Genomic DNA, 25,534 nt, shown 5'->3' on the forward strand with positions numbered 1-25,534 from the left:
GATTTTGGAAATCAAATCAATAGCTATTTAAAATGATATCAAAAATCCAGTAATCCATGAATCTCATTATTCCCCTTACTTATAAAAGGCTTTGTGTTTTATTTCCAAAATGTCACACTATTTGGAGTTCACTGTTGTCTCTAAATGTCATGAAACATTCTATATGGGATTTAAGGCTTTTCTTTAAGATCTCTTCAAGGATTGTGGAAAGTAAATGTTTAGAAAAATCAAAAGGGGTTTAGTTGAACCCAGATCAGTACCTTATTGGTAAGGCTTAAACCAGTTTGAGCGATAATGGGCTGCTCTTTGAACCTGTGTTGAATTTTCTTCTTTCTGTTATAAATATAATTTTAATATGTAGTATGTTTTCTGTAGTATCTTTCAATGAGCCTGCTTCCCCCACCACCTGGTTATTTGTACTTTAAATATATGTGCCAACTAATTGTTCTAAGAGCTTTATACAGAATATAGGGGACCAGAGTCAACTGCTGCTGTTTACATTGTTTTGCACATTGCTTAGCTGTTTTTTAAAGGCTCCAGATGGTGGGACACAACTTGATTAAAGCTCAGAAAAGTCCAGGGATAGCACCTAGATGTCATTAAGACATTCCCTATATTTTGAACATTTTTCACACCTTGGTTGTTGTAACAACCTGCTCTTGAAAAGTGTTTGGAAACTACAGCTCATACAAACAAGGCAGGTAGACTGTTGTCTAGGCATGATTTTTAGATTGCATAAGATATGTCTTGAAACAACTTCAGTGTAAATGAAATGCTTCTTAAAGTGTTGGATACAGTCTTGCCTAGTCCCACTATGCTCCCAGTCCCTACTCCTACTGCCTGTCTTGTAAAACTGATTAGGAATTAATCCAGTTTGGCACAGCTTAAACTGTCATGGCACCTTCCTGTGAAATTCTGGGATTTATAGTTTGTTGGGGCACCAGAGCTCTCTGACAGAGAAGGCTAAATATCTCACAAAAGAACAAATCCTGTAGATGCAGCCCAGGAGTGTAATATTAAAATCTTTGGCTTTGGTTTGAAGTGAAAAGGGAGGAACTCAGAGCCCCCTTCAAACTTGTATCCTGCAACTCTTACTGTAGGTTGATTTTCCCAATATGCTTCTCCTTCCTCCATCTCTTTACCAAGGCCCCCTACAGCCTTGTCTCCTGCATCTGGAAAGTACCTGGATACATGAAAGAACAGCCAAAGTAATTAAGATAGGTTGTTCAGCTTTATTCACCATTCATGCAAGAAACAATTACATTATTTGCATTCTAAACTCCACAAGACAGCAGTTCCTTTATTGGACCAACTAAAATGCACAGAAATATATTGTAAACCCTAGTGGTGCAGTGGTTAAATGTCTGTACTGAAGTCGCTTACTCACAAACCACAAGGTTGTGAGTTCAGTACCAGCCAGGGGCTCCGGGTGGACACAGCCTGGCATCCTTCCGTAGGTTGCTAAAATGAGTACCCAGCTTGTTGGGGGCAATTTACACTTTGTAAACAGCTTAGTACATTGGTAAGCGGTATAGAAATGTAGTTGCTATTGCTAAACTTTAGAAGCTCCACCTGCTTCTTCACCAGACAAACGTGTTCAAAATCATGAAATTATTGCTAATGGAATTTAAAATGTACTTCCTGGACTTTATGGTCCTTGTTCTCCCAGAATCCACATGGCAAGGAGTAGGAATGGATATCCTTCCATGCCATCTTACCTGAAAATAACAACAACATCTTGATAAAATGCAGGCCTGTGACTTTAGCACTGACATAACTTTCCTTGTCCTGTATGATATTTAAGTCTTTGCCTGATGATGAAGCCAGTGAAGCTTGAAAAACTTGCAACATGTATTTTGCACATGTTGGTTAGCTCAATAAAGGGATTGCTGTCTTGTGGACTTTGCATGTTACTGTAATTTGCTGTATGGCCAATATGACCTCTCCTTGGATATATCTACATTCTAGGAATCCTTTTTGCACATACTGTATGGTTTCAGGATTACAGTGGACCCTTGTTATACGCTGGGGTTTGGTTCCAAGATCCCCCGTGGATAACAAAATCCGTGTATGCTCAAGTCCCATTAAATATAATGACATAGCAAAATGGTGTCCCTTATAAAAATTGGAAAATCAAGGTTTGATATTTGAAATTTATACTTTTTTTGAACATTTTCAAACCACGGATGCTTGAATCCGTGTATAAAAAAATCAGTGTATAAGAAGGGCTGACTGTACTAGCATTGACCTGCAATAGGGAATATTATGTACAGGTTGAGATTCCCTTATCCAAAATGTTTGGAAGCAGAAGTGTTTTGGATTTTGGGTTTTCCCCCCCTAGATTTTGGAATATTTGCAAATACATAATGAAATATCTTGGAGATGGGACCCAAATCTAAACATGAAATCCATTTGTTTCTTATACACCTTGTAAACATACCCTGAAAATAATTTTATACATAATATTTTCAATAATTTTGTGCATGAAAGAAAAGTTTATGTATACTGGACCATCAGATGGGAAACGTGTCACTATTTCAGCTGCCCATGTGAACAATTTTGGAATATTTCAGATTTCAGAATTTCAGATAAGGGATACTCAACCTTTACCAGCATATTTAAAATGTTATCAGTGTCAGAGAGAGATTGAAATAATAAAATTTATAAGTGTTATTAATATTTACTAAATACTGCCATTCATTGCCTCCTGAATACAGTCAGGAGAGGCAGTTGCTCATTCTTCACCTTTTCATGCCCTGAAGAAAGAGCAGTAAAAATCAGTCAACATAGCAAATGTCAAGATCCCGCAGTGCTTCTAACTAGCTAATTCCCTTTTGATTAGTGGCCTAATAAACCTAACTATCCATCTCATAACCCCCTTTTAAGCCACCTTTCCTGCAAAAAACATACTCAATTAAAATAGGGAAGCTACAACTGCAAGACAGGAAAGACATTTTTAAAATGGACTTGGTGGGAATCATTATGCTCTTCTTTCTGTTTATGTATCAGATAATTTTATCCCCAGTTCATTATTTTAATATGTACGGTAAAATCCACACTGCAGATTTTTTCCCTCTATTTATAGGCCTGGACACATTGGACCTTTTGACATTTGGCATAAGATAAAAGTTTCTTGCTCAAAGTTAAGGCCTTTCTCAATAAGGCTTCATCCATTATCAGCCAAATGGCAAGTTCTGTATGTATACAGAAATGTATTTTTTTAATGGCAAAGCAATCTATTGTACTAACTGTGTTTTTTTTATGAAATACAGGGAGTAGTTGCTGGAAAAATGAGTTAAAATTGTCAGTGTTTTTACAAGCCCATTCTCACGTTTCTACCCAATTTCAGGATTTACCAGAGCTTCTAACTGAAATGTAACACCGTTAGTGTAGCTGAAATACAAGATTAGCAGCTTTGCTTAATCAGGGGATATGACTAATTTCATAGAATTTTGACCACAGTGCATTTTGTTCCAAGGATGTTTTTATGCTGTGACTCATGGTGAATGACACATTTTCAGGGAACACTAATTTCTAACACTAACTTACCTGGGTTTTATTTCTAATTACCTCTACTGTTCACCTTTAAATAGGAAGCAAATTAATCTGCTTTTTACATTTAGTACCTGCAGTTAGTGACTAGGAACCACAAACAAAGGTTGGTGCCAGACCAGCAAGTCAAAGGAGACTGCTTTTAAAGCACAGTCACAGCAATAATAAATGTAAATATGTGTAATATTATTACACAGAGACAAAAAAAAATGCAAGCAGAGGATTCCAGCCTCTTATCAATATCATGGTGATGCACTTTTTAAGTAAACCACATAGGCTGTTAAAAATTACATTCTGTTGCATCTCACACATTTCCCAGAAAATGCAGAAGTTGCAACTTCCAATCCATAGTTTTTAATAATAATAATAATAAAACTTAGGTAACACATTTGAAAGCTCTTGAATTTATTTGGTTGCCAGAGGAGGATGAACAAAATGGTAAAAGGTCTGGAAACCATGCCTAATGAGCAGTGGCTTAGGGAGCTGGGTATGTTTAGCTTGGAGAAAAGAAGGTTAAGAGGTGATATGATAGCCCAGTTTAAATATTTGAAGGGATGTCAAATTGAGGATGGAGCAAGCTTGTTTTCTGTTGTGCCAGAGACTAGGACACAGCGAAGTGTTACAATGTTGAACATTCTTACTGTCAGGAAGTTCTTCCTGATGTTTAGATGAAATTTCTTTTCCTCTAGTTTTAATCCATTGCTTTGGATAATGTGAAGTCTCCATCTTTGGAGGTTGTTAAACATAGGCTGGATGGTCATCTGCCAGGAGTGCTTTGATTGTATATTCTTGCATGGCACAGGGTCAGACTGGATGGCCTTTGTGATCTCTACCAACTCTATGATTCTATGAACTGCTGTTTGCCAGTTAGAGTAAACAGTAATGGTCTATCTAGGAAGTTTACTAACTGAAGATAAGGTACTTTCATGTGGGAAAATTAACATGGCATGAGTTTTTTCTCCTTTTGACAGGTTCTGCCTATATGATGAAAATAGGATTGTGCCACATGGTGAAAGCTTCAGTTCATGATCCTATTACAGTCTGCCCTCCACATTCACGGGGGTTAGGGGTGCAAGATCTCTGTGAAAGTGGGGGAAAAAACAGAAATACGAGAAAAGCTGGGGACAGAGGAGGGGCACATGCATGACCTTCCAGGATACTCCGTGCTGGGCATTTTTTTCTGCTGGAGGAAAAAGCCCAGGACACAGCAGGAAGAGGAGTGTATGCATACCCTTCCTGCCCATGGGGGGAGCACAGTTGCCCTTCAGAGAAACTCAAGAATAATCAAATCCACAAATGTTAAATCTGTGAATGTGGAGGGAAGACTGTATGTGATTTTTGCAATAACTGGGGTTGTCTGTACGGGCCAAAAGGTTCTCTCCAGCTTCATGTTGTCTCGTTCTGATGACATGGGCCAAATCCCCAAGGGCAAGATCAGGCTTGATCCTTCCAGACCAGACGTTGATCTGGAGGTTCTAGCCTGATCCTGGGGTAAACAGCTGATATTCCAGGGTAATTTACCCAATTGGTTTGCTTAAAACTGCTGCAAACCCCAGCTGTTCACACACCCTCCTGTGCTCCTTACCTTGTTGTGCATTGCTCTAGCTGAGAAGCAGCCTCTCACCATGCCGGATGTAGACATGGGACACCTGGCCACACAAGTGCAGCAAGATGCTTTGTTTCTGTGTCAGATGCAGTGATGAGAGGCTTTCTTGGAGTGGCAGCGTGGCAAGGTAAGGAGTGTGCACCTGTCACGGTCCTGGGTCAGTACAGGGCTGGGTGTGTAAACACCCATCCCCGCACTGACCCTGGGGATCACTTGGGTGAACCAAGATATCCTGGCATGTCTGCTTGGCACCTAATGTGCAGAAAGTCAATTCCTCTTTCCTGTGCACACTCTTGCACATACTCCTCTGTCTACCTACACTACTCATGCAATCCCAGGGCTGTTTTTGAAGCCCTTACCACCCCACCCCACCATTCTCCAGGTTTTGCCTTTGAGAGCAATGTCTCCCAACAGCTGCTTTTGGCTTTCCTTAAAAACAGGAACCAAACGTTGGCTTTATGTCACTCCCTGTGTAAAAATATAATAATCCTTAACTCTCTCTGGCTTAAAGTGACTTACTTGTGTGGGTGGAGGATTGACCCCCCCCCCCCAAACACCCTAGATAGCTTTTGGGACCAAAAAAGAAAAGGTCTTCAAAAAATAATTGGAGAGTGGAGGGAAGTGACCCCCCCCCAGGTTCTCTGGGGATCATTCTAGTATAAGTACATAGCAAAATGTTCTGTTATTGGTGTTGACAACATTGTAAGACAGACTTTCTATAACTACTTGAACTCTGAGAAAATTACAGTGCCATACTCCCAAATCAACTTAATGTTTTCTTTTCCAAATATGACTGATGCTACCAATAAATTCTCTCCTTTTCTTTCTGGTAAGACTATTCCTTTACTTCAGTGTTTCTTTGCTTTGTAATAGAAAGTGACTGTTTGAGGAGGTTTCACAAGTTATATTGTCCTTCGTGGAGCTTCTTAGAGAAACACAGCTATTTTGTTGAGTCAAATTTAAACCTGTGACTTCTGAAACAGTTTCATTGGCCTGATACAGACAGCCAAAATAAAGCTGCTTCGAGTCACTTTGGAGGTATGGTGTTTCAATGCTGCATGCGTCCTAAGAGTCCGGAAGCCGCACCAAAGCCACGCGCCAGTCCTAAGGACTGGAGTGCAGCTTTGGTGCAGCTTCCAGACTCTTAGGACGCATGCATCATTGTAACACCATACCTCCAAAGTGACTCGAAGCAGCTTTATTTTGGCTGTCTGTATCAGGCCATAGTATAATAAAAAGAGTTTCTATTTTTTTGTCTACTCTGAAACTTTTCCTCGTGTGCCTATTAAAGTACAGTACTGTATTTGTGTGCAGCAGACAATTTAAAACTCTTTAAATTGGTGTCAAACTTTTTAAAGTGGTGTCAAACTGAATTAGTGTAGGCGCTAATAAGTTATGTTTTCTTGCCTGGAAAACTATTGTATGCTGTTGCAGTCTTTCAGTTATCCCTAATCTCTCAGTTATTTCTTACCTCTTATAAATGCCAATATTTGCTTTCTGGTTTGTCAGGATGGGCGTTCTGAGACACAGAGGAAACACTTTATTATATGAAAATTCTGTTCCCAAGTCTGCCTACCAAACTGCAATGTGCTTGAAAGGGGTTGTTTGAATTATGCCTAGTGAGACCGCAGTTAGAGGTTGATAATTTCAGGCTGTTTCCTCGGGGGACAGATATATTAAAGAGACCAGTGGCAGAAAGATGTAACTGAGCATCTTGATTATGTCTTGGCATGGGATCAGACCGAAGGTGCATAAACACTGTAGAAACAATGCAGTGCTGTAGCTCCATCCTATGGAATCCTGGGGTTTGTAGTTTTACAAGGGCTTTAGCCTCCTCTGTCTCACTATGTTGTTGCCTCATAAAACTACAAATCTCAGGATTCTGTAGGATAGATTATGGCAGTTAGAGTGGTGTCAAACTGATATATTTCTACAATGTAGATGCACTCTGAGATAGAGGTAGTTCATATTGCAGGAGTATATCCTTGGGGCAGTATCTCATGCTGGACCTCTGTTGGCAAAACAGTTCAAACCACTAGAAATTAAAGGGGAGCCATCTGCCTTTAGCACCTGCCCATCCCCAAACCTATTCTGGTGAAACCCACACAAAACTGATGGGGAATGTTGGATTTGAGCATCTGAGTATATGTATGCAAAGGGATCTTGTAGCACCTTTGAGACTAACTGAAAGAAAGAAGCTGGTAGCATGAGCTTTAGACGTGAGTTTACTTCCTCAGCATATGATATTGTACAGGAAAACTCAGTTGTTTCATATGCTTGCTTCCCCCAGATACAAAAGCTGTTGTATATCATTTACTGATGGTTCCTCAAATTGGAACTATCACAGAGTATGATGTCAAAGGGAAGGTACTTTTGTTAAAGTTCAAAGTAAGAGAATCAATTTTCATTTCAGATGCAATCACTGAATTGTGTGAGTAAGCTTGGGAGTGCATTTGGTCACTTGAGAAAGGAATAACATTTCTCCAATTAAAAGGCATTTGGTTTTTATTATTTCCTCTTGCATATGTTTTTATTGTTTGCTCTTGAACAACAACTCAGAAATATTAATTTCCAAGTGCTGCACATTCTTTTGCATAGTTACTTAGTTTCCATGGAGTAACCTGAACAGCCCTTGTTTTGGTGTCTAATATCAAGCAACCAGTCCTAAATAGTAAGTCGTGAAGAAGTCTCATTGGTTTGAATATGAGTTGTATTCAGGTGCTTAAAACTGTGGCAGATACATAGTGTAGAAAGACAGTGTGGTGTATAGCTGTGCTGGAAATTGAAAAATTGACATCCAGATTCTTGTTTAGCCATGAAGATCCTGCATAGCTGTGTGATTTGTTCCATATCCCTTGACAAGTAGTTTTTTTTTTCTCCTTTGCTTACCGACATCTCAGGGTTGTCATGAATAGAAAAGCCTGCTCTCATAGCTTTAGAAGAATGTCATTTACAGATAACTGAATGGAAAACTGCTGTTTTTGATACTTCGATATGATCACTTCTGAATGTACTCTCACATTCCTCCATGCAATATGGGTTCAGGTGGCTTACATCACAGTTATAAAAGCTGTAAAAGAGCTGTTCAGATATACCCCCTGCAACAAACCAGCGTAGCACACAAACAGTCTGTGTTATTCAGTCAGAAGACAAACTATTAACTATGCTGTGTTAGCTGGTTGTGATTCCATAATGATTCAGCAATACCAAGTTCTATTAGTTTCAGATGAGATGTTCAGTAGTTCACTAGATATGTTTTATAGTTGCTTTTTAAAAAAAAAATATACAATTCATTTTGGGATGGGCATTTGAGATGCTAAAGTACTGAGACATATCAAGAACCATTTGCTTCATCGAGTTACATCTTTCAGGAATAACAATTTAAACAATTGTGAATTTGGAAGTGGTTTCATGAATTAAATGTTTTCATTTTCCAGATTTAAAACAAATCTCTGGAAGGATTGACATTTATATTCATCGTATTCCTTTTATGTCCTATTGTGACTCCTTTCCATTGTATTTTATTCTTCATTTTTACATGGGCTTCCTTGTATGCATTGCATCTTCCAAAGAGGCCTATAAATGCATGCAAACCTTCCATCTTTCTCTTGGGGACTGAATTAAACTACATACAAAATTTGGCCAGGCAAACACCTGGCCAGATTTTCAGACTGCTATGTTACTTCTCCTATTCCTTCCCCGCTTTTTTTTGGTCCCTTGGGCCTGTTACAGACTGCCAAAATAAAGCTGCTTCGGGTCTCTTTGGAGGTATGCTATTTAAATGATGCATGGGTCCTAAGAGTCCGGAGGTCGTGCCAAAGCCACACTCCATTCCTAAGCACTGGAATGCAGCTTTGGTGCAGCTTCTGGATTCTTAGGATGCATGCATCATTTAAACAGCATAGCTTCAAAGACACTCGCAGCAGCTTTATTTTGGCAGTCTGTAATAGGCCTTGGGCAGCATTTTAGGGAGCTTGTGGTTGGTTGATAATAACGTCATTATCTGACTATATGTTTTTACTATTTCATTGACCAGTGTGACAACCTTTATGTACTGCTTGTGAATTTCAAATTTTGTAATATTTTAGAATCAATGTATAAAAAAGTATAAAGCTCTCTCTCTCCCCCCCCCCCCCTTTTTTTTTTCCTTCTCTTACACAGGTCATTGCCATAGTCATGGATATATTTACAGATGTGGATATTTTCAAAGAAATTGTGGAGGCATCTACAAAGGGAATTTCAGTCTATCTTCTACTTGATGAATCTAACTTCAATCACTTTCTTAAGATGACAGAGAAACAGGGCTGTCAAGTCCAAAGGCTCAGGGTAAGTCACTTGTTCAGTGGGAGAGATACATCATTCTATTTCCAATTAATCCATTTATATTTTATTTTACCTTTAGTTTCTTATTATGGTGTGTGTACACACACACACACACACACACACACCTACCTGAACCCAAACATCATAAGACATATGGTTTTAAGTTTAACAAAATGTAATAATAACCTAATAGACAAAATGTATACAAATGAGTATCATTACAAATAAATCAATAAATCAGCAGCTATATAAGCCATACATTTCTATATTCCACAAATTAGATTTATTCATTCCAAATTCAGTGAATCCATATATGAAGAAAAATATAACTAATAAATGAGCATTTTTTTTAACAAGAACAATAATTTAAAAACTCAGAAGTAAAACAACAGTAAAATAAAGCTATCTAAATGAAGGCTAGAAAAACTTTCCACAGAGTTGTCAAATTTCCACTTGTGTCTAGCATGTAAAATTTTCTTTCACAGGGTGACACTGAAGGCATGGATGTTTTACTAATACTACAGTCGCCTGCATGTTTTTTGGGAATAAGTCATACTGTGTCCAGCAGAGCTTTGCTGTCCACTTAAAGTGTTTAGGACTATTGCCTAAGGCTGCAATCTTTTGCTCCCTGGGAAGAGAGTAAATCCCTTTAAAATAAATTGATTTCATGTTGAGTGAGGTTGGATAGGGTCAAGATTACAATCTGATACAATTTCAGTGGTTTTATTTGGACTTTCTGATTACACTTCATTAAATTTTACAATTTTGATTCATTTTGATCTATTTGAAGGCACAAGTGCATTTGGATCAAATTCAGGAAAGAGTAGAAAAATGCCATGGAATATAGTAAGACAAGCTTTTGGCTATTAAATAGTTGCTGTGAAAGGGTTTTTATGGTGCTGTGGTGGGGAGGTTGCTGTAATTTTCATCTCATTTGTTTTGTTCTAAATGCTATAAACTGTTTTTAATTTCAGTGCTTTTTAGTGTGGTAGTTTACATAATTGCTCTTCAGTGTTATAATTTTTAATGGAATTCTGTTTTAATCTACATTGCAAACTGCCTTGGACCGTACACTAGGAGAAAGGCAGGAAATAGAAATGGATTTATGCCATTTTGCAGGATTTTGCTGTTGTACCTTCCATGGACCATGGTGGGCTAGGATATGAATATAAATAAATAGAATATTTGTGGCATATCATCTGCCAGTTAGTTTTATTGGAAAACACCTCCCTTTCAGCAGAATATTGGCTCCAACAAAATAACAGGAATGTTAACTTATTATTTTTTCCAGAAATCTGGCAGAAATGTATAGATTGTGTTCAGTGGGGCTTTGCCTTAGCAGAAAGTATCCCCACTTTCACAAGGGAGAGTATCTGATTTTTGTTGATTCCTCTGCTGCACACATATAAGTAACCCCCCCCCTACATTTAAGCACCCCACCCTGCCAGCTTCAGAAGGATTAGGAAGTAGATGTGGCTGTAGTTAAGAAGGTAGGATCACCCAAAACCAGATTGCCCAACTTGCAGTAGCAGACATACTTTGGTATACTTGGGGTTAGGTAGTTTCTGAAATTGTTCAAATATAAAAAAGAGACATTCCTTGTAGGCTGATGGCATGATAGCTAATACATGCCAGGCATCCTATTGGGAATTTAAGACATCTTGATATATATTTGTGTAGTTGGGAATTGTAGAATTGCATAACAGTCGTATTTCCAGAAGGGGAACATTGTTGTAGCTTTGCCAGGGGGACCCTTGAACAGCCAGGGCAAGTACTGTGACCATTGTTCAGCTGTTGCAATATGTAAAAATACAAACACTGCAGGACAGGCTACCCTTGTGCAAAGACAGTGAAGGAGGGGGGCAATGGCCTCAAACAGAATCACTTGCACTGGTAAATCAAAATGGAGGGCAGTGGAAAGTCATGGGTGCACTGTTACTGGTCAGAAGAATGTCCCCACTTTTCATGACCCTTGTGCTTTGGGAGCCGCTGTTGGGCAATGGGGCATCTTGTGTGATACTCCATTGTGAATCATCTTCGTTCTTAAGCATGGTAGTATCAGCAGTGTAGCTCTGACATCAGAAAGTTACACACTGCATCCCATACTGCATTGGTTATAAGAAATTAAAGCATTTTCTCCCAAGAATACCCCAACATATATAATGCATGGTCTCTAGAACTGCTTTTTCACCTTATCATTATCACATTCAATCCACCATGAGTCAAAATCAAGTCTGTTTTGCCCCTGACCAGCTGTAGCAAAATTATATTTCAACAATATCAAGATACTATTAATTCTTCCATGACATCTCAGAGGAAATTGCTCCATATTTGTTGCTGTATGTATCTATGAATAAGACCGGTTTCTCTTGAATGGCTTTCCACTAAAGGATGGTAAAAGCTTCAGTATTGCTCCATTAACCCCACAGGATATTAGCTATTGTGCTAAACAGGAATAGGAGTGCACCTACTCATTTCAGTTACTATCTAGGCCTTGCAGCCCAGTTCTTTGTACGTTTATTCAAAATTGAATCCTACTATATTCTATAGGCATATTCCCAAATATGTGAAAAGGAAGACAGGTGAGATTAAAATGTAATAAATAACACCTGGATTAAAATTGCAGCTCCACTCTAATTTCCACATAGAAGCTGAGGTAAAGTTCTAAGAGATGGTTTATATGGCTCATTTAATCTGTAATTCCAAATCCTGATTTGTCCTGGATGAGCAGATCTTGAGTTTACATGTTTTCTATTGCATCCAAACTAGGCAAGCTGTTGTCCTCAAGCATTGTAAAACATCTGTTCACAAAGTTGTATGTAACAACAAACTGTAATTTGCTGCTCATCAGGAGATAATGGGCAGAACTCGACAAGAGAAGAAGGAAAGAGGAAAAGGGAGAAAACAGGCAAAGGCATCATAACATTGTGCCACATTTCAGTTTGAATTACTCTGTCACTGCTTTTCTGTGATTTTTTTAATGTAAATTTTGAAAACAGTTAATTACAGAATGTTTTCCAGCTCAGCTGCAGAGCACTATCAGTCCAAACCTTTTGGTAAATAATTTGCTGGCTTCGTAGGTGTGTGTTAAGTTACAGTTGCTTAATTGTGGTTGCTTCATACAGAGATAATGAGCTTCTAAGCACATGATATTTATATGGATGAAACAAAGAGACTGCCAGTAAAAATGTCATGTTTTCTGAGCTCATTTATTTCCAATTAATTCACAGCATTTTCATTTAGCTAAAAGACTGATTCCTACGTACTCTTTCTCTAAGTGACTTTGGCTTCATTGTGACATACACTTAAAAATTGTGTGCTTATCTGAATGTATACTCCACATAATTCATAGATACTGAACATTGTATTCCATCCTAAATATACTTACCACAAAGCAAGTCATACTGCCGTATCTGAAAAAAGAAAATATCTATAAAGCATTGCTGAAAAAAACATTCTAGCATGAGCAACATATCAAGAGGTTTTATAGGTAAAAGCTTTTCAACTTTACAAAGTGTTTCCTAAATCATGTTCAGAAGATCATCAGGCCAGCAATCCACAAAAAATAATTTGTACTTTCATGAGTTTGCAGATATCCCTGCATGCCATGAGCACAGATTCTGGTGCTTTCAAAGTCCAAGGACATATGGTATATACAGTACCTGTTAGACCATCTTATTACAAATTTTGTTTGTCCTTGCTGATCTGGCCCTGTCTTGTCTCTTTGCTGTGTGAAATTAGAACAGAGTGTGTTTAGTGAAATGATTCCAGTCCTATGGAATAAGGAGGAAGGCCAGACCTCTTTTTACCCCAGTGTTGGTTGGAAGAGGTGTAAAACCCATCTATTGCAGAATAGATGGCTAATCTGGCTAATCTGATTCTTGCCATTCAGCTTCAATCGGTCTTGGATGATACTGATTTTCTAGACCCATTTCAAACTGGCTTCCGGGCAGGCTATGGAGTTGAGACTGCCATGGTTGCCTTGGTCGATGATCTCCGTCTAGGCATGGACAGGGGTAGTGTGTCCCTGTTAGTGCTCTTAGACATCTCAGCGGCTTTTGATACCATTGACCATGGTATCCTTCTGGAACGCCTGAGAGAGCTGGGAATCGGGGGCACTGCGCTCCAGTGGTTCCGTTCCTACCTTTCGGGTAGATTCCAGATGGTGCATCTGGGGGACGTGTGCTCCGATAAGAGGGCGCTTACATCTGGTGTCCCTCAAGGAGCCATTCCGTCCCCCATGCTATTTAACATTTACATGAAACCGCTGGGAGAGATCATCCGGAGACACGGGGCACGGTGTTATCAGTACGCTGATGACACCCAAATACGTTTCTCTGTATCTCTGACTGATGCAGTGACTAGGGATGCCATCTCTCCTCTTGATGCCTGTCTGGAATCAGTAATGGGCTGGATGAGGGAAAACAGACTCAGTTTGAATCCAGAGAAAACGGAAGTACTTGTGATAGGTTCCCTGGGCCCAGGGATGGAAATTTGTCCACCTGACCTGAATGGGGTCATGCTTCCCCTGAAGGACTCTGTTCGCAGTCTGGGGGTGCTCCTGGTCTCGTCGCTCCACCTTACATCACAGGTGGATGCGACAGTCAGGAGCACTTGTTATCAGCTTCGGCTGATACACCAGCTGCGACCCTACCTGGGCCGGGGGGACCTTGAAACGGTGGTACATGCACTGGTAACCTCTCGGTTGGATTTCTGTAACGCGCTCTACATGGGGCAACCCTTGTACCAAACCCGGAAGCTTCAATTAGTGCAGAACATGGCAGCCAGGCTGGTCACTGGATGCCCCAGGACCAGCCATATAACACCTGTTTTACAAGATCTACACTGGCTGCCCATTTGCTTCCGGGTGCAATACAAGGTGTTGGTTATTACCTATAAAGCCCTAAATGGCTTGGGCCCAGGGTACTTGGAGGACCGCCTCTCCCCATATAATCCGCCCTGCACCCTCAGGTCGGCCGGGAAGCAATTGCTGAGAGTTCCAGATACGAAATACTCTGTGACTGCACAAAGGGCCTTTTCCAGCTCGACCCCACAGCTCTGGAACTCCCTTCCTGGTGAGCTCCGCTCGGTTACCTCCCTTGACTTATTTAGGAAGAGGTTAAAAACCTTCCTCTTCCATCAGGCTTTCCCCCAGACAATGTAGCATCTGCTCTCTCCCTGATGTATTGTTGCACATGCACTTTACGCTAGCTATTGTTGTGTTTTAACTCTGTAGTTTTTACCTTGTTTTTAATCTGTTTTATTGCATTGCTTGTGTTTTTATGTATATATACTGTTTGTGAGATTTGTACATTGTTGTACTTTGCTGTTACCCGCTTTGATCTGCAAAGGAAAAGCGGGATACAAATAAACAGTTTATTATTATTGTTGGTTTTTTTCTTTTGTTGCTTTTTCTCCAGCTCTTTCTTTTATGGCCAGTTTTAATTTGGAATTTTACTATCTTGTTGTTAACTGCCTTCAAGTCGACTTCGATATTTGGCAGCTCTGTGAATGAAGCATCTCCAAGGGACCCTATCCTCAGTGACCCTGCTCAGGTCCTGCAAACTTAGGGCCATGTCTTCTTTGGTTGAGCCTGTGCATTTGGTGTATGGTGTTCCTCTCTTCCCAATGCCTTATACATTTCCGAGCATTGTTGTAGTTTCTGATGTATCATGTCTTCTCATGACATGGCCAAAATACGACAGCCTCAATTTAGTCATCCTGGTCTCACCAAGAAAACCTTATGATGAGGGATTTTATCATGCCTATTTTAATCGTAAATAAATGCCTGGATGGATGTGCACGGAAGGACCAATTCTCCATCTCCAACCCTCACCAAATAGCACTGGCTAAAGTATCTGTATTATCTTCATGAACTCCAGTGGCCAAAGCTTGAAGGTTGCCTTAGGAAGCTTGTGTATGTTAGGCTGGTGGTGGAAACAAGTGAGATTTTTAACATGCCTGCTTTGAATACTCTGCCTACCTCCACTCTGAGAAGAGAATTGCTTCTGGGGTTTTTGTTGTGGGATTTTTTAATTTTGGCTCTCGGGCTGGGCTGGACATAAAAGATTGCATGTGCTGATAGTACACCCTGAGACCTCCAGAGAAGGAGCTTCCATGTGTCTTCATGGGAAGAAATACTTGCTAGCACAAAGCTGCTAAACACCCAGACTCCAGGATTTGTAGCAGAGGTAGCAGAGACTGCTGGGTGCTTGGATCAGAACATAGGCAAACTGGGAATCACACTGCATCGGGGAACTGACTGTGAACCCGCTATTCTTGCTGATTGTTGTCACTGGCTGTTCACCTACCCTCATCTTCCCTGCCTTCTCAGCTGCTCTCTGCTTCTGGGTAGTGAGGCAGATGAAGCTCAGAGATTCAGGGCAAGTGAAGAAGCAGAAAAAAAAACAGAAGACAAGGAGATGCAATTATTCAGAAGGGGCTTCTTCTTTAGGTATCTTGGGACAGTAAGAAGCTCCTATATGATGAGTTGGACTATTGGTCCATTTTAGCCCTGGATTAGCAATTTTGGCTTTATCAACTACTCTGACTTGCCTTTAGCAGTTTCTGTTTCCAGCAAGATTCCCTGCCTGGAGATACCAAGTATTTCATGGTGGCTTCCCATCTAAGTGTTAACTGGTCCTGACTCTGCTAACTTCTGAAATCAGGTGAAAATTGCTGTTTTCAGGATGGTATGATGATAAAAGAATTTCCCCTCCCCCCCAAAAAACAAAACAAAAAAACACTGGAATCGACACTTGGGGGGATAATAGGAAGAGAAAAGTTAGTTGGCTGCATCCTCAGTATCCCCCCTTCTATCCATGTGTATTATTGCAGGTTAATTTAATTTAATAGATGGCATCTGCATATTCTAACAGCATTTTTATTCAAAGCTGCCTTTAGTGCCAGTTTTTAGGGAAAGAGTGGGGCATAAATAAAGGCCCTTTACAAACGGGCCTTTTAGTACGTACCCTATACATACTAGGGTTGCCTGGGGGCATCTCTTTCAGAGACCCCCAACCCTAGTATGTACAGGGTACGTACAAAATGGCAGCGCCCATTCTACATGGGTGTTGCCATTAGGATGTCATGGCTACGCCGCCTCCAAACGGAGTGACGTGGATGTGACGTCCTGGTGTCGCGGAAGGGCGCCTGTGGCGCCCTTTTCTCGGCGCTGGAAGGAGCTCCGTTTTGGAGTTCCTTCCTTCATTCGTGTTGCTGGCATAGCATTTACACGGCTGCGCCAGCGACCCAAAAGAGAAAGGGGCCGAGCTGCCCCTTTCTCTTTTGCCACTTCCTGCAGCCTGGAAAAACGTCGGATTGGGGCCTCAAGGCTGCCGCTGTGGCAGCTGAGGCCCCGATCTGTCGGGGAAAGGGGCAGGTGCAGGCCACCACAAAGGGGCGGTCTGTAAACCGCCAAAGTTACATGCACATACATATAGTGTTCAAATGGAGAAAGCCCTAGACTCCATTTTCAGAGTGCTGAAGGTACATTTTATAAACACAGGTTCAATGCTGGCATAAGAAGACTAGAGACAACTGTGCTTCATCTCTGCGTGTACAAATTTAATTGGGCACTGTGATATTATTGCATTGGTGTGACACAATTATTCCTTACACAGGATGTTCCTATTCCTTTAATAGGTTATAAACATGTTGTTCTGCTGATTTTACTCTTATAAATCACTTATACATCTTGTAGCAAATTGTACACAATTAAAATGGATCATAGAGTATTAGGTAGGTTGCTAGCTCACCAAATATTTGGGTGTAACCAAGGAAGCAACATTACTCACCGTGTGAAGTAATTAATAGTTATGTGAGCCATATATTTATTTTATTTAATGCTTCATATACAAAACTACTGCAATGCTTCTGTAATAGCCTTCAAAGAAAAAAGCAAATAAAAATCAAGAAATGCTAGTACTGAATATATAAAAAAACACACCAAGAATAAGAATAATTAAACATTTAGGACTGAATCCAATTGCTCCTAACCAGAGTAAATCCATTGAATCTGTGAGGACTTGATAAGTCAGAGGCGGGATACAAACCGCCGCTTTGCGGCGCTTCCCCGCCGCCGCCGTTTGCTCCGTGCGGGAGCTGTAGCAGCCAAACCGCGCGGCTCCCGCGCGGAGCAAAAAAGAAGCTCCATTTCCGAGCTTCTTCTTGCGGCGCACTGATGACGTCACGAAGCGCCGCTGGCGCATTCGCGATGTCATAGGCGCCGCGACACGTCTGGACGCTATGCGTCCAGTACGTAAAGATGGCAGCGCCCATGTGGAAGGGGCGCCGCCATCTTGTACGTATAGGATACGTACTAGGGTTAGGGGAGTGCAGAAGCACCGCCCCTTCCTAACCCTAGTACGTATCCTATACGTACTATATGGCGGTTTGTATCCCGCCAGAGTTTACAAAAATTCCATTGATTTGATGGGCCTAGGAATTAATTCATTTAAAAATGGGGCTGAGTGCGCAATTCTTTGTTTATTGCTAAATTAACTGCAATTTTGGTGTCAGGCAAATTTCCCTGGGCGAAATTTCCATAAATGGGTTACCTCCATTGAGAATACTTTTTTCTGTCTCTCTAGACACGAGCCACTTTATTGCAGATGCAGAGGGCAGGTAGAGAAGAGCTTCACCAGGATAGTATGACAGCAAGTATTCTCTCAGATGCATGGTTCCCAAACCATACAGAGCTGTTAGCACAATGAATCCCAGCATTTTGAGTGTGATTGGGAATAGGAAAAGATTGTTAGCTGGCCAGAGTCTTTAATCATCAATGAGATGTGTCTTTAACAATCAAACTCAATAAGAAGCATTGCAGCCATGGTCCCTGGGCAAAATTACACATTATGGCAGGATACAGATGGGCAAAAAGGGGTGTATTCATGACGTCATGAAGGTAGAGCCTTCAGACGGGCCTTACCTGAATGCCGCCATGAACACGCCCCCCGCACGCCCCAAGCGGGAAGAAGCGGCATTAAAAAGGTGCTGCTTTTCTCCGCTTCTTTTCCGTTTGATGCGCAGCTGCGCAGCTCCGTCTGTAAGCTGCTGCACCGGTATGCCAGAATTGCTACGCCGCTAATTTAAGTTGCCCATTTAAAAGCTCCGTGTCTCCTGCGTCGCATAATGAGTCGGGGTCCTGGAACATGCGCAGTTTGCAGTCAGGCTTTAATTGCAGCGTCAGCTGCCATGCAGGTGTGGAAGCTGCAGCACAGCTGCAGCGCATTTTAAGACTCGTAACCCTAACCCTAACCCTAACCCTAGAGCAACATGTACGCATGCGCTGCTTGGAAAGTTTGGACTTTAAAGTGAACCCCTACACACATTCCTGTGCCATTTTACCTAACAATAAAAAACGCTAAAACTGTAAATATTTACATATATAGAAGGGAGGTGATGGGGGATGGCAGGGGGACAGCGGTGGCAGCGGAGACAGCTGTAGCTGTGCATTGCAGATTCAGCAGGAGCGCGGGGACCAAAGGAGAGGAGGCATCTATGATGCTGGTGACACTGGCAAAATGCAAGCGGACAAGGATGCCAACACCAGCTGATCACCAGCTGGCAGGAGACCACCATTGTTCTTGGGCAGAGCGGGGGGAAAAGTTTTAAAGGGGCTTGGGCACTTTAAATGTGCCCATAGGCTTTCTGCCGCCGCTGCTTAGCGCTGCAGCTGCGCAGCTGCGCACCCGCCAGCCGGCAAAGGAAAAAAAAAGCCCCGTTTTTGGCCGCCCGTGAGGAAGCTGCCTCTCTCTTTGCAGCGTCCTCCGAGGCGGCGGTTTGGAAACTCCGGTCTGAAACGGCCCCAGGTGAGGCGTCTTCACTGCCCCCCATGTGGAAGCCCCATCTCCTGAGCCATGCCCCCGGGGCGGGCGGTCTGGAGGCTCCGTATTCTGCAGAAAACACCTCCAAGACGTCTTCTCCTGCCCGTCTGTATCCCGCCTATGTTACATATATCGCATGCAGCTGACTTACTTTTTCTTTTCTTACAAATAATGAATGGGGGATTTATATAGGGAGAAGAGTGGGTGGTGAAGGCAGTTTAAATCTCTCCTCACTGTGCATAACACTCTTGATCTTGATGATGACACTGTAACTCTTACCTGTGAGTAAAGAAAAGTAGACAATAACTTCTATGTGGTCATGTTTCTCCCCCTTATCCCACCCTCCTATGGGTTCCATTGGCACAACAACTGTCTGCTGCAAGTGGCATTGTGTAGCTTCCATTTTTCTTTTTTGGCTTGTTGTGATAATAGCTCAAAGATTTTGGAAGAGGGAAGAAGGAAAACCACTGCATTTGCAAGTGGTTTAGGTGTGTTTGAGGCATTTTGTGGTCATAAAATTACCTGGAAAACATTCCAAAATTTCACAGATTTTGGGGAGGAAGCTTTGGGGATGGCAAAAATGTACTTCAGGGGTGCATGTGAGCCACACCTGCCCCGCAGCTGCTCTACAATCTAGAAATCCTATTATATATCAATAGAACGGATTACCTAGAACCATTTCAATCTGATTTTAGGCCTAGCTATGGAACAAGGACTGCTTTGGGCACTTTGATGGATGATCTATGCAGGGAACTGGAGTTCTGTTGGTTATGCTAGACTTCTCAGTGGCTTCTAATAGCGTCAACCACAGTATCCTTCTGGACCATCTCACTGGGATGGGACTTGGAGACCTTGTTTTACAGTGGCTCAGTTCCTTCCTGGAGGGGTGAACCCAAAAAGTGGTACTTGGGACTCCTTTTCAATCCCCCGCCATTGGCCTGGGGAGTTCCTCAGGATTCTGTTTTGTCTCCTATGCTATTTAATATACAGTGCACCCGCGCCATACGCGGACTTGAGCGTATGCGCTCAAGCCGCGGCGCGCGCGTGGGGCGGAAGGGGCGGCGCGTCCCATTCAATTGAATGGGCGCTTGCGCGCCTGCGCCGCCGCGCACGAGCCCCATTGTTTCCAATGGGGCTCGAGCATAGGCGGAATTCGCCTTACGCGGAGGGATCTGGAACGGATCTCCCGCATAAGGCGCGGACGGACTGTATACATGAAACCAATGGCAGAAGTTGTCTGGAGTTTTAGGGTGCAGTGCCATCAATATGTGGATGACCCATATGTGGATGACTACTGCTCTTTTCCACCCCAATCCCTGATCCTAAATCAGTGTCTATCTTCAGTAATGGATTGGATGGGGGCAAACAAATTGAAAGTTAGTCCTGACAAAACAGAGGTGCTCCAGATCAGTTGGAATATTGATTAGGGAATAGGAATTCAGCCTTAGATGGGATTAGATTCCACCAGAAGACACAGGTTCACAGTTTGGGATTACTTCTGGATTCATCTTTGTACCTGGAGGCCCAGGTTTCTGTGCTGGCCAGCAGTGCTTTTGCATATTTAAAGCTTGTGTGCCACCTGCACCCATTCCTTGACAGGCTGGATCTGGCCATGGTGGCACATGCCTTAGCTACATCCCATTTGACTATTGTAATGTGCACTGCTTGGGGCTGTCTTTGAAGAGGGTTTGAAAACTTCAACTGGTTCAAAGAACGGCAGCTAGACTGGTAACTGGAGCAGGTTACAGAGATAAACCAGAGATCTGGTTACAGGTTACAAGCCCTTGCTGAAACAACTCACCTGGCTGCCAGTTTGTTTCTGAGCACAATTCAAAAGGCTGTTTATGATCTATAAAGCTTTATATGGTTCAGGCTCAGGCTATTTGACAGACCATATTTCCGTGTATTAGCTGACTTGGGCTGTGAGATCAACAGAAGAGGTCCTTCTTTCAGTCCCACCACCATCACAAGCACAGTTGGTGGGGATGTGAGCAAGGGCCTTCTCGGTGGCTGCCCCTAAACCTGGAATACCCTTCCCGGGAAGGCCCTCTCCTGGTTGTTCTTCCATCTGCAGACGAAAACCTTTTTATTCAGACAGGCTTTTAAAACAGAATTTTTTTAAAGAATTGGTAGGGGATGCTGTGTTGTTTTAACTGAACTGTTTTAAAGACCTTTTTATCTTTTAAAATATATTTTATTCTTTTATTGAAGTTGACTAAATACTGCAAATAGTTTAATTGTATTTTAATGCTCTCTTTTTGTATGTTTTTAATTGTATTCTTTTGGATTTTGAGCCACTTTGAGTCCCATTTTGGGGAGGAAGCGGGATATAAACATCATCATACACAGCATACCCTTCATGTGGATTTGTACACTTAGTAGGCTGCTCCTTATTTCCCCTACCACCACCCTTTCACGTCATTCTCCCAGCAAGGTCAGTTATCCGACTTTGGAAAACTGACACCTTATAACTTTATGATTAGGAAGACCCCCCCCCCCCCGCTGTCCCATAAAAGCAACAATCTTTAACATCGGGGCTCTATGCCACCCCTCATAGCGCTGGATTGGGGATGCAGCAACTGCACACCACGCCCCCAGCCCAGTACAAAAAAGAGCCGCAAAATGTGGTTCCTATCTGCACCACTACAGGGGTGCCATAAGCACCGTGGCATGGCCTTATGACACCCTTGTGCACAGTGCTGTTTAGATGCTGTGCATGAGCGACGTCATCATGGCAACCACCATCTGGTCGGGCACATGCCAAGATGGTGCCCAGGTGCTGGCACAAGGCCTTTAAACTCAGCCCTTGCTGGACCCTATTTCAGGTCCAGGCTGACACAAAGTGCTGGTCTGTGCACCCACATGCTTGTCAATGAAATTACACCCCGTTAGACAAAATTAAATTTAATTCTGAATAAATATGCATAGAATAATGCTACTCCTAGGATTAAAATAATGTAAGTAAACTATCTTGAGACATACACACATCATATATTGATCTTATCGTTGGATTCTTTTCTTTCTGCTAGACTTATTAGAGTGCTGGCATATCATCCTCTTTATTCCCTTTATCTGGCCAATATAGTACTACTTTCACAGAAGCAGGGAGCTGTTATTCGATCTGGGAGACCCTTAAGACAAAGTAGAAAATACTATAGTAAAATAAATCTCCAGCAAGGAATTAAAATAGCCCAACAGAGTCTGAGTGGACTGAATAGTTATAGAATGCTTGGCAGAGAATGAAATGCATAGCCAGGAGGGATAGGGAATGGAATAATAGACAGTTATGGAGGGAAGAATGAGTGACTAAATGGGATGGTCAAAAGAAGCATTGCAAAATTTTATTACAGATCCTACTTGTTGCTATTGTAATTCTAATAGATACTGGAAAAATTATATTTCATGTTTTGCTTACAACTATCCTACCATCACCTTTAACTCTCGTTGTTGTTGTTCTGTATCTTCAACTTGTTTCTGATACAGCACTCCTATGATAAACCTATCATGGGGTTTTCTTGGTAAGATTTGTTCAGAGTGGGTTTAGCATCGCCTTCCTCTGAGGCTGGGGCTGCATCTACAGTCGGCCCTTCTTATACACGGATTTTTTATACACGGATTCAAGCATACACGGTTTGAAAATGTTCCCAAAAAGTATAAATTTACCTTGATTTTCCATTTTTTATATGGAACACCATTTTGCTATGTCATTATATCTAATGGGACTTGAGCATACACTGATTTTGTTATACACGTGGGATCTTGGAACCAAACCCCAGCGTATAACAAGGGTCCACTGTATACTGCTGAATTAATGCAGTTTGACACTGCTTTAACTGTCATAGCTCAGTGCTATGTAATTCTGGAATCTGTAGTTTTGTGAGATATTTAGCCTTTTCTCTCAGAATGCTCAGGTGCCACAACAAACTACAATTCCCAAAATACCATAAGATGGAGCCATGACAGTTAAAGTAGTGTCAAACTGCATTAATTCTGCAGAGTGACAACAGCCTGAGAGAGTGTGAATTGTTGAAGGTCACCCAGTGGGTTTCCATGGCCAAGTGGGGATTCAAACCTGGCCTCCAGACTTCTTGTCCAACATTTAAACCATTACACCATGCTGACTTGTTAAATGTTTATACATGTACTGTATAAACATAGTTCATGCCCTGAACACCCTCAAACGTAGCTGTTTTAATTTTGTTCTTTTTCTACATTCAGTGTCTCCAGATTTTTGGCTTGAAAGATGTAATTCCTTTTTGTAATCAATATCTTGCACAGAAAGCAACATGGGAAAGTAGAAAAGGGTTGAAGATGACAAATGTATTGTCTGTATTCACTAATATAGGAGTTGGATAAAGAAACATACTTTTTACTGTGATAAAATGAATGAATATTTGGTTTGTGGCTCTTATAATTAAAAGAGCAAATACTGTTTTGAAACATTTGATAACTCTCTAGAGTTGTATGCCAGTTGAGAAGAAATACAGGCTTTTATATGACCCTTTCTGCCTTTTCTTTTCTTTTTTTTTTTTTTCTTCCTTGAATAATGATGGTGAACAGGGAGGAGGGTTGGGCAGAATACACACACACACACACTTCAGCCTTTCATGGTGTCAGATATTTCTGTTTGCAAATGTGTATTTGTACATGTATTAGTCATCATAGAGATACTGAAGCCTAAATTTTGTTGTTCATCTTTACTGGAGTAGACTCATTAAATCAGTGGGATCTTCCGACATAGATCCCACTATCTAGTGGTAGTTCAACAATTGATTCAATAATTGATTAAGTGGTTCTACTTCATCTGGACCTAACCAAGAAGATGCCACCCTAAGTGCACCTTGTATACTATGAGGTTAAATACCATTTTACACAAGGGGGCTTTTTGGAGAAAAGATGGCCAGCCCTTGTGCAGTACATGTTGTAACTAAAGCTGCACTTGCATGCACATTTATTTTGGATTAACTCTGCTGTATGTTTTTGTCTGAGGTACATAGATATAAGATTATGTTATAGGTTGTTCAGTATTTGTTTTATTAAATTATTATTATTTCTCTGTTGTACTGTTTCTCATCTTTTTCAGAACATGAGAGTACGGACAGTAAAGGGACAAGATTATTTCTCTAAATCGGGGGCAAAATTCCATGGGAAAATGGAACAGAGGTTTCTTCTTGTTGATTGTAAGAAAGTTGTATATGGTACCTATAGGTAAGAACGAACATATATAGGATAATTTTTATAGACATGTTCAGTAAATTTTCAGTGTGCTCTTAAAGCCCATGCCATCCCAATTGCTTTATCTGGTACATCTATATTATTTATCAGTGAAGGAGACTTCTAAGAATTCTAATAGTCATGCCGTCTTCAGATATTTTCTTCCATGCATCAATTAGTTCAGCAGCTGGCCATACTACAAATATCAGTGTCTTTAGCTGAATGAGTGAAGGTGGCTCTTCTAAGCAAATGAACAAACACAAATCATATTACTTAATACAAATAGGCTAAAAACTACTGTACAAAAACCAGAAACAAAAAATGATAATCTGAACATACCACAAAAACTAACAAAAATTAACAAATGCTCTGACCTCATCCCCTACAAAGAGATGGTTATGTTCCCTTATTACTAAACTTCCTTTAATTCATACTCCACAAGGCTTCTATAATATAAACAAATTCAGTTCATTTTACAAAACCTAGAATTGATAACTGACCTCAAAAAGAATTCATGTAAGAAATAACCATTTCCCTGTCTTTAAAAAAAATTTGGTAAGGATTTCTCCTTAATCAGAGCTGCCAGTTTGTCAGTTTTAGCAAAATCAGCCAATCTTCTTGAGTTGGAGTAGTAGCTCTCTTCCACCTCTGAGCATAGACAGTTCTTCCTGCTGTATACTGTAAAGTCAATGCATAATTCTTCTATAGAACAACATCCAACAGTTCCAACAAGAAAGTCGCTGGCTTCCACTGATTTTTTAATCTTAAAAATATCTTCTAGCATTTTATGTATCAGAGTCCAATATTTCTGTGCTTCACTATAAATCCATCAAGTGGTCTTTTTTTTCATACATGAAACTGAACATGTGAAGGTTCAAGACATTTCTAGTGGGCACATGTGTTCAGCGATTTCAAGATAGGCACTGTTGAACAGGTCTAAAGAATAGAAGAAAATACAGAAGCAAAATCTTGAAACTCCTCAATGTCAGATTTAAATTACTAGCACTGCAGT

The 25,534-nt window shown here is 41.1% G+C and overlaps 1 protein-coding gene across 2 annotated transcripts in view; it reads left to right on the forward strand.

Annotated features, from left to right (window-relative positions):
• Nucleotides 1-25,534, forward strand: part of SACK1B (scaffolding CK1 anchoring protein B) — a 111,238-nt gene that overhangs the window by 78,969 nt on the left and 6,735 nt on the right. For both annotated transcript variants that reach the window (XM_089528580.1, XM_089528581.1), the window contains exons 3-4: nt 9,320-9,484; nt 24,392-24,516. In XM_089528580.1, the coding sequence (XP_089384706.1) occupies nt 9,320-9,484; nt 24,392-24,516 (290 nt within the window). The remainder of the gene's footprint in view (nt 1-9,319; nt 9,485-24,391; nt 24,517-25,534) is intronic.

This window comes from Sceloporus occidentalis, unplaced genomic scaffold, assembly GCF_023333645.1.
Source record: "Sceloporus occidentalis isolate IW3139 unplaced genomic scaffold, rSceOcc1.0.p SCAF_6, whole genome shotgun sequence".
Taxonomy (NCBI): domain Eukaryota; kingdom Metazoa; phylum Chordata; class Lepidosauria; order Squamata; family Phrynosomatidae; genus Sceloporus; species Sceloporus occidentalis.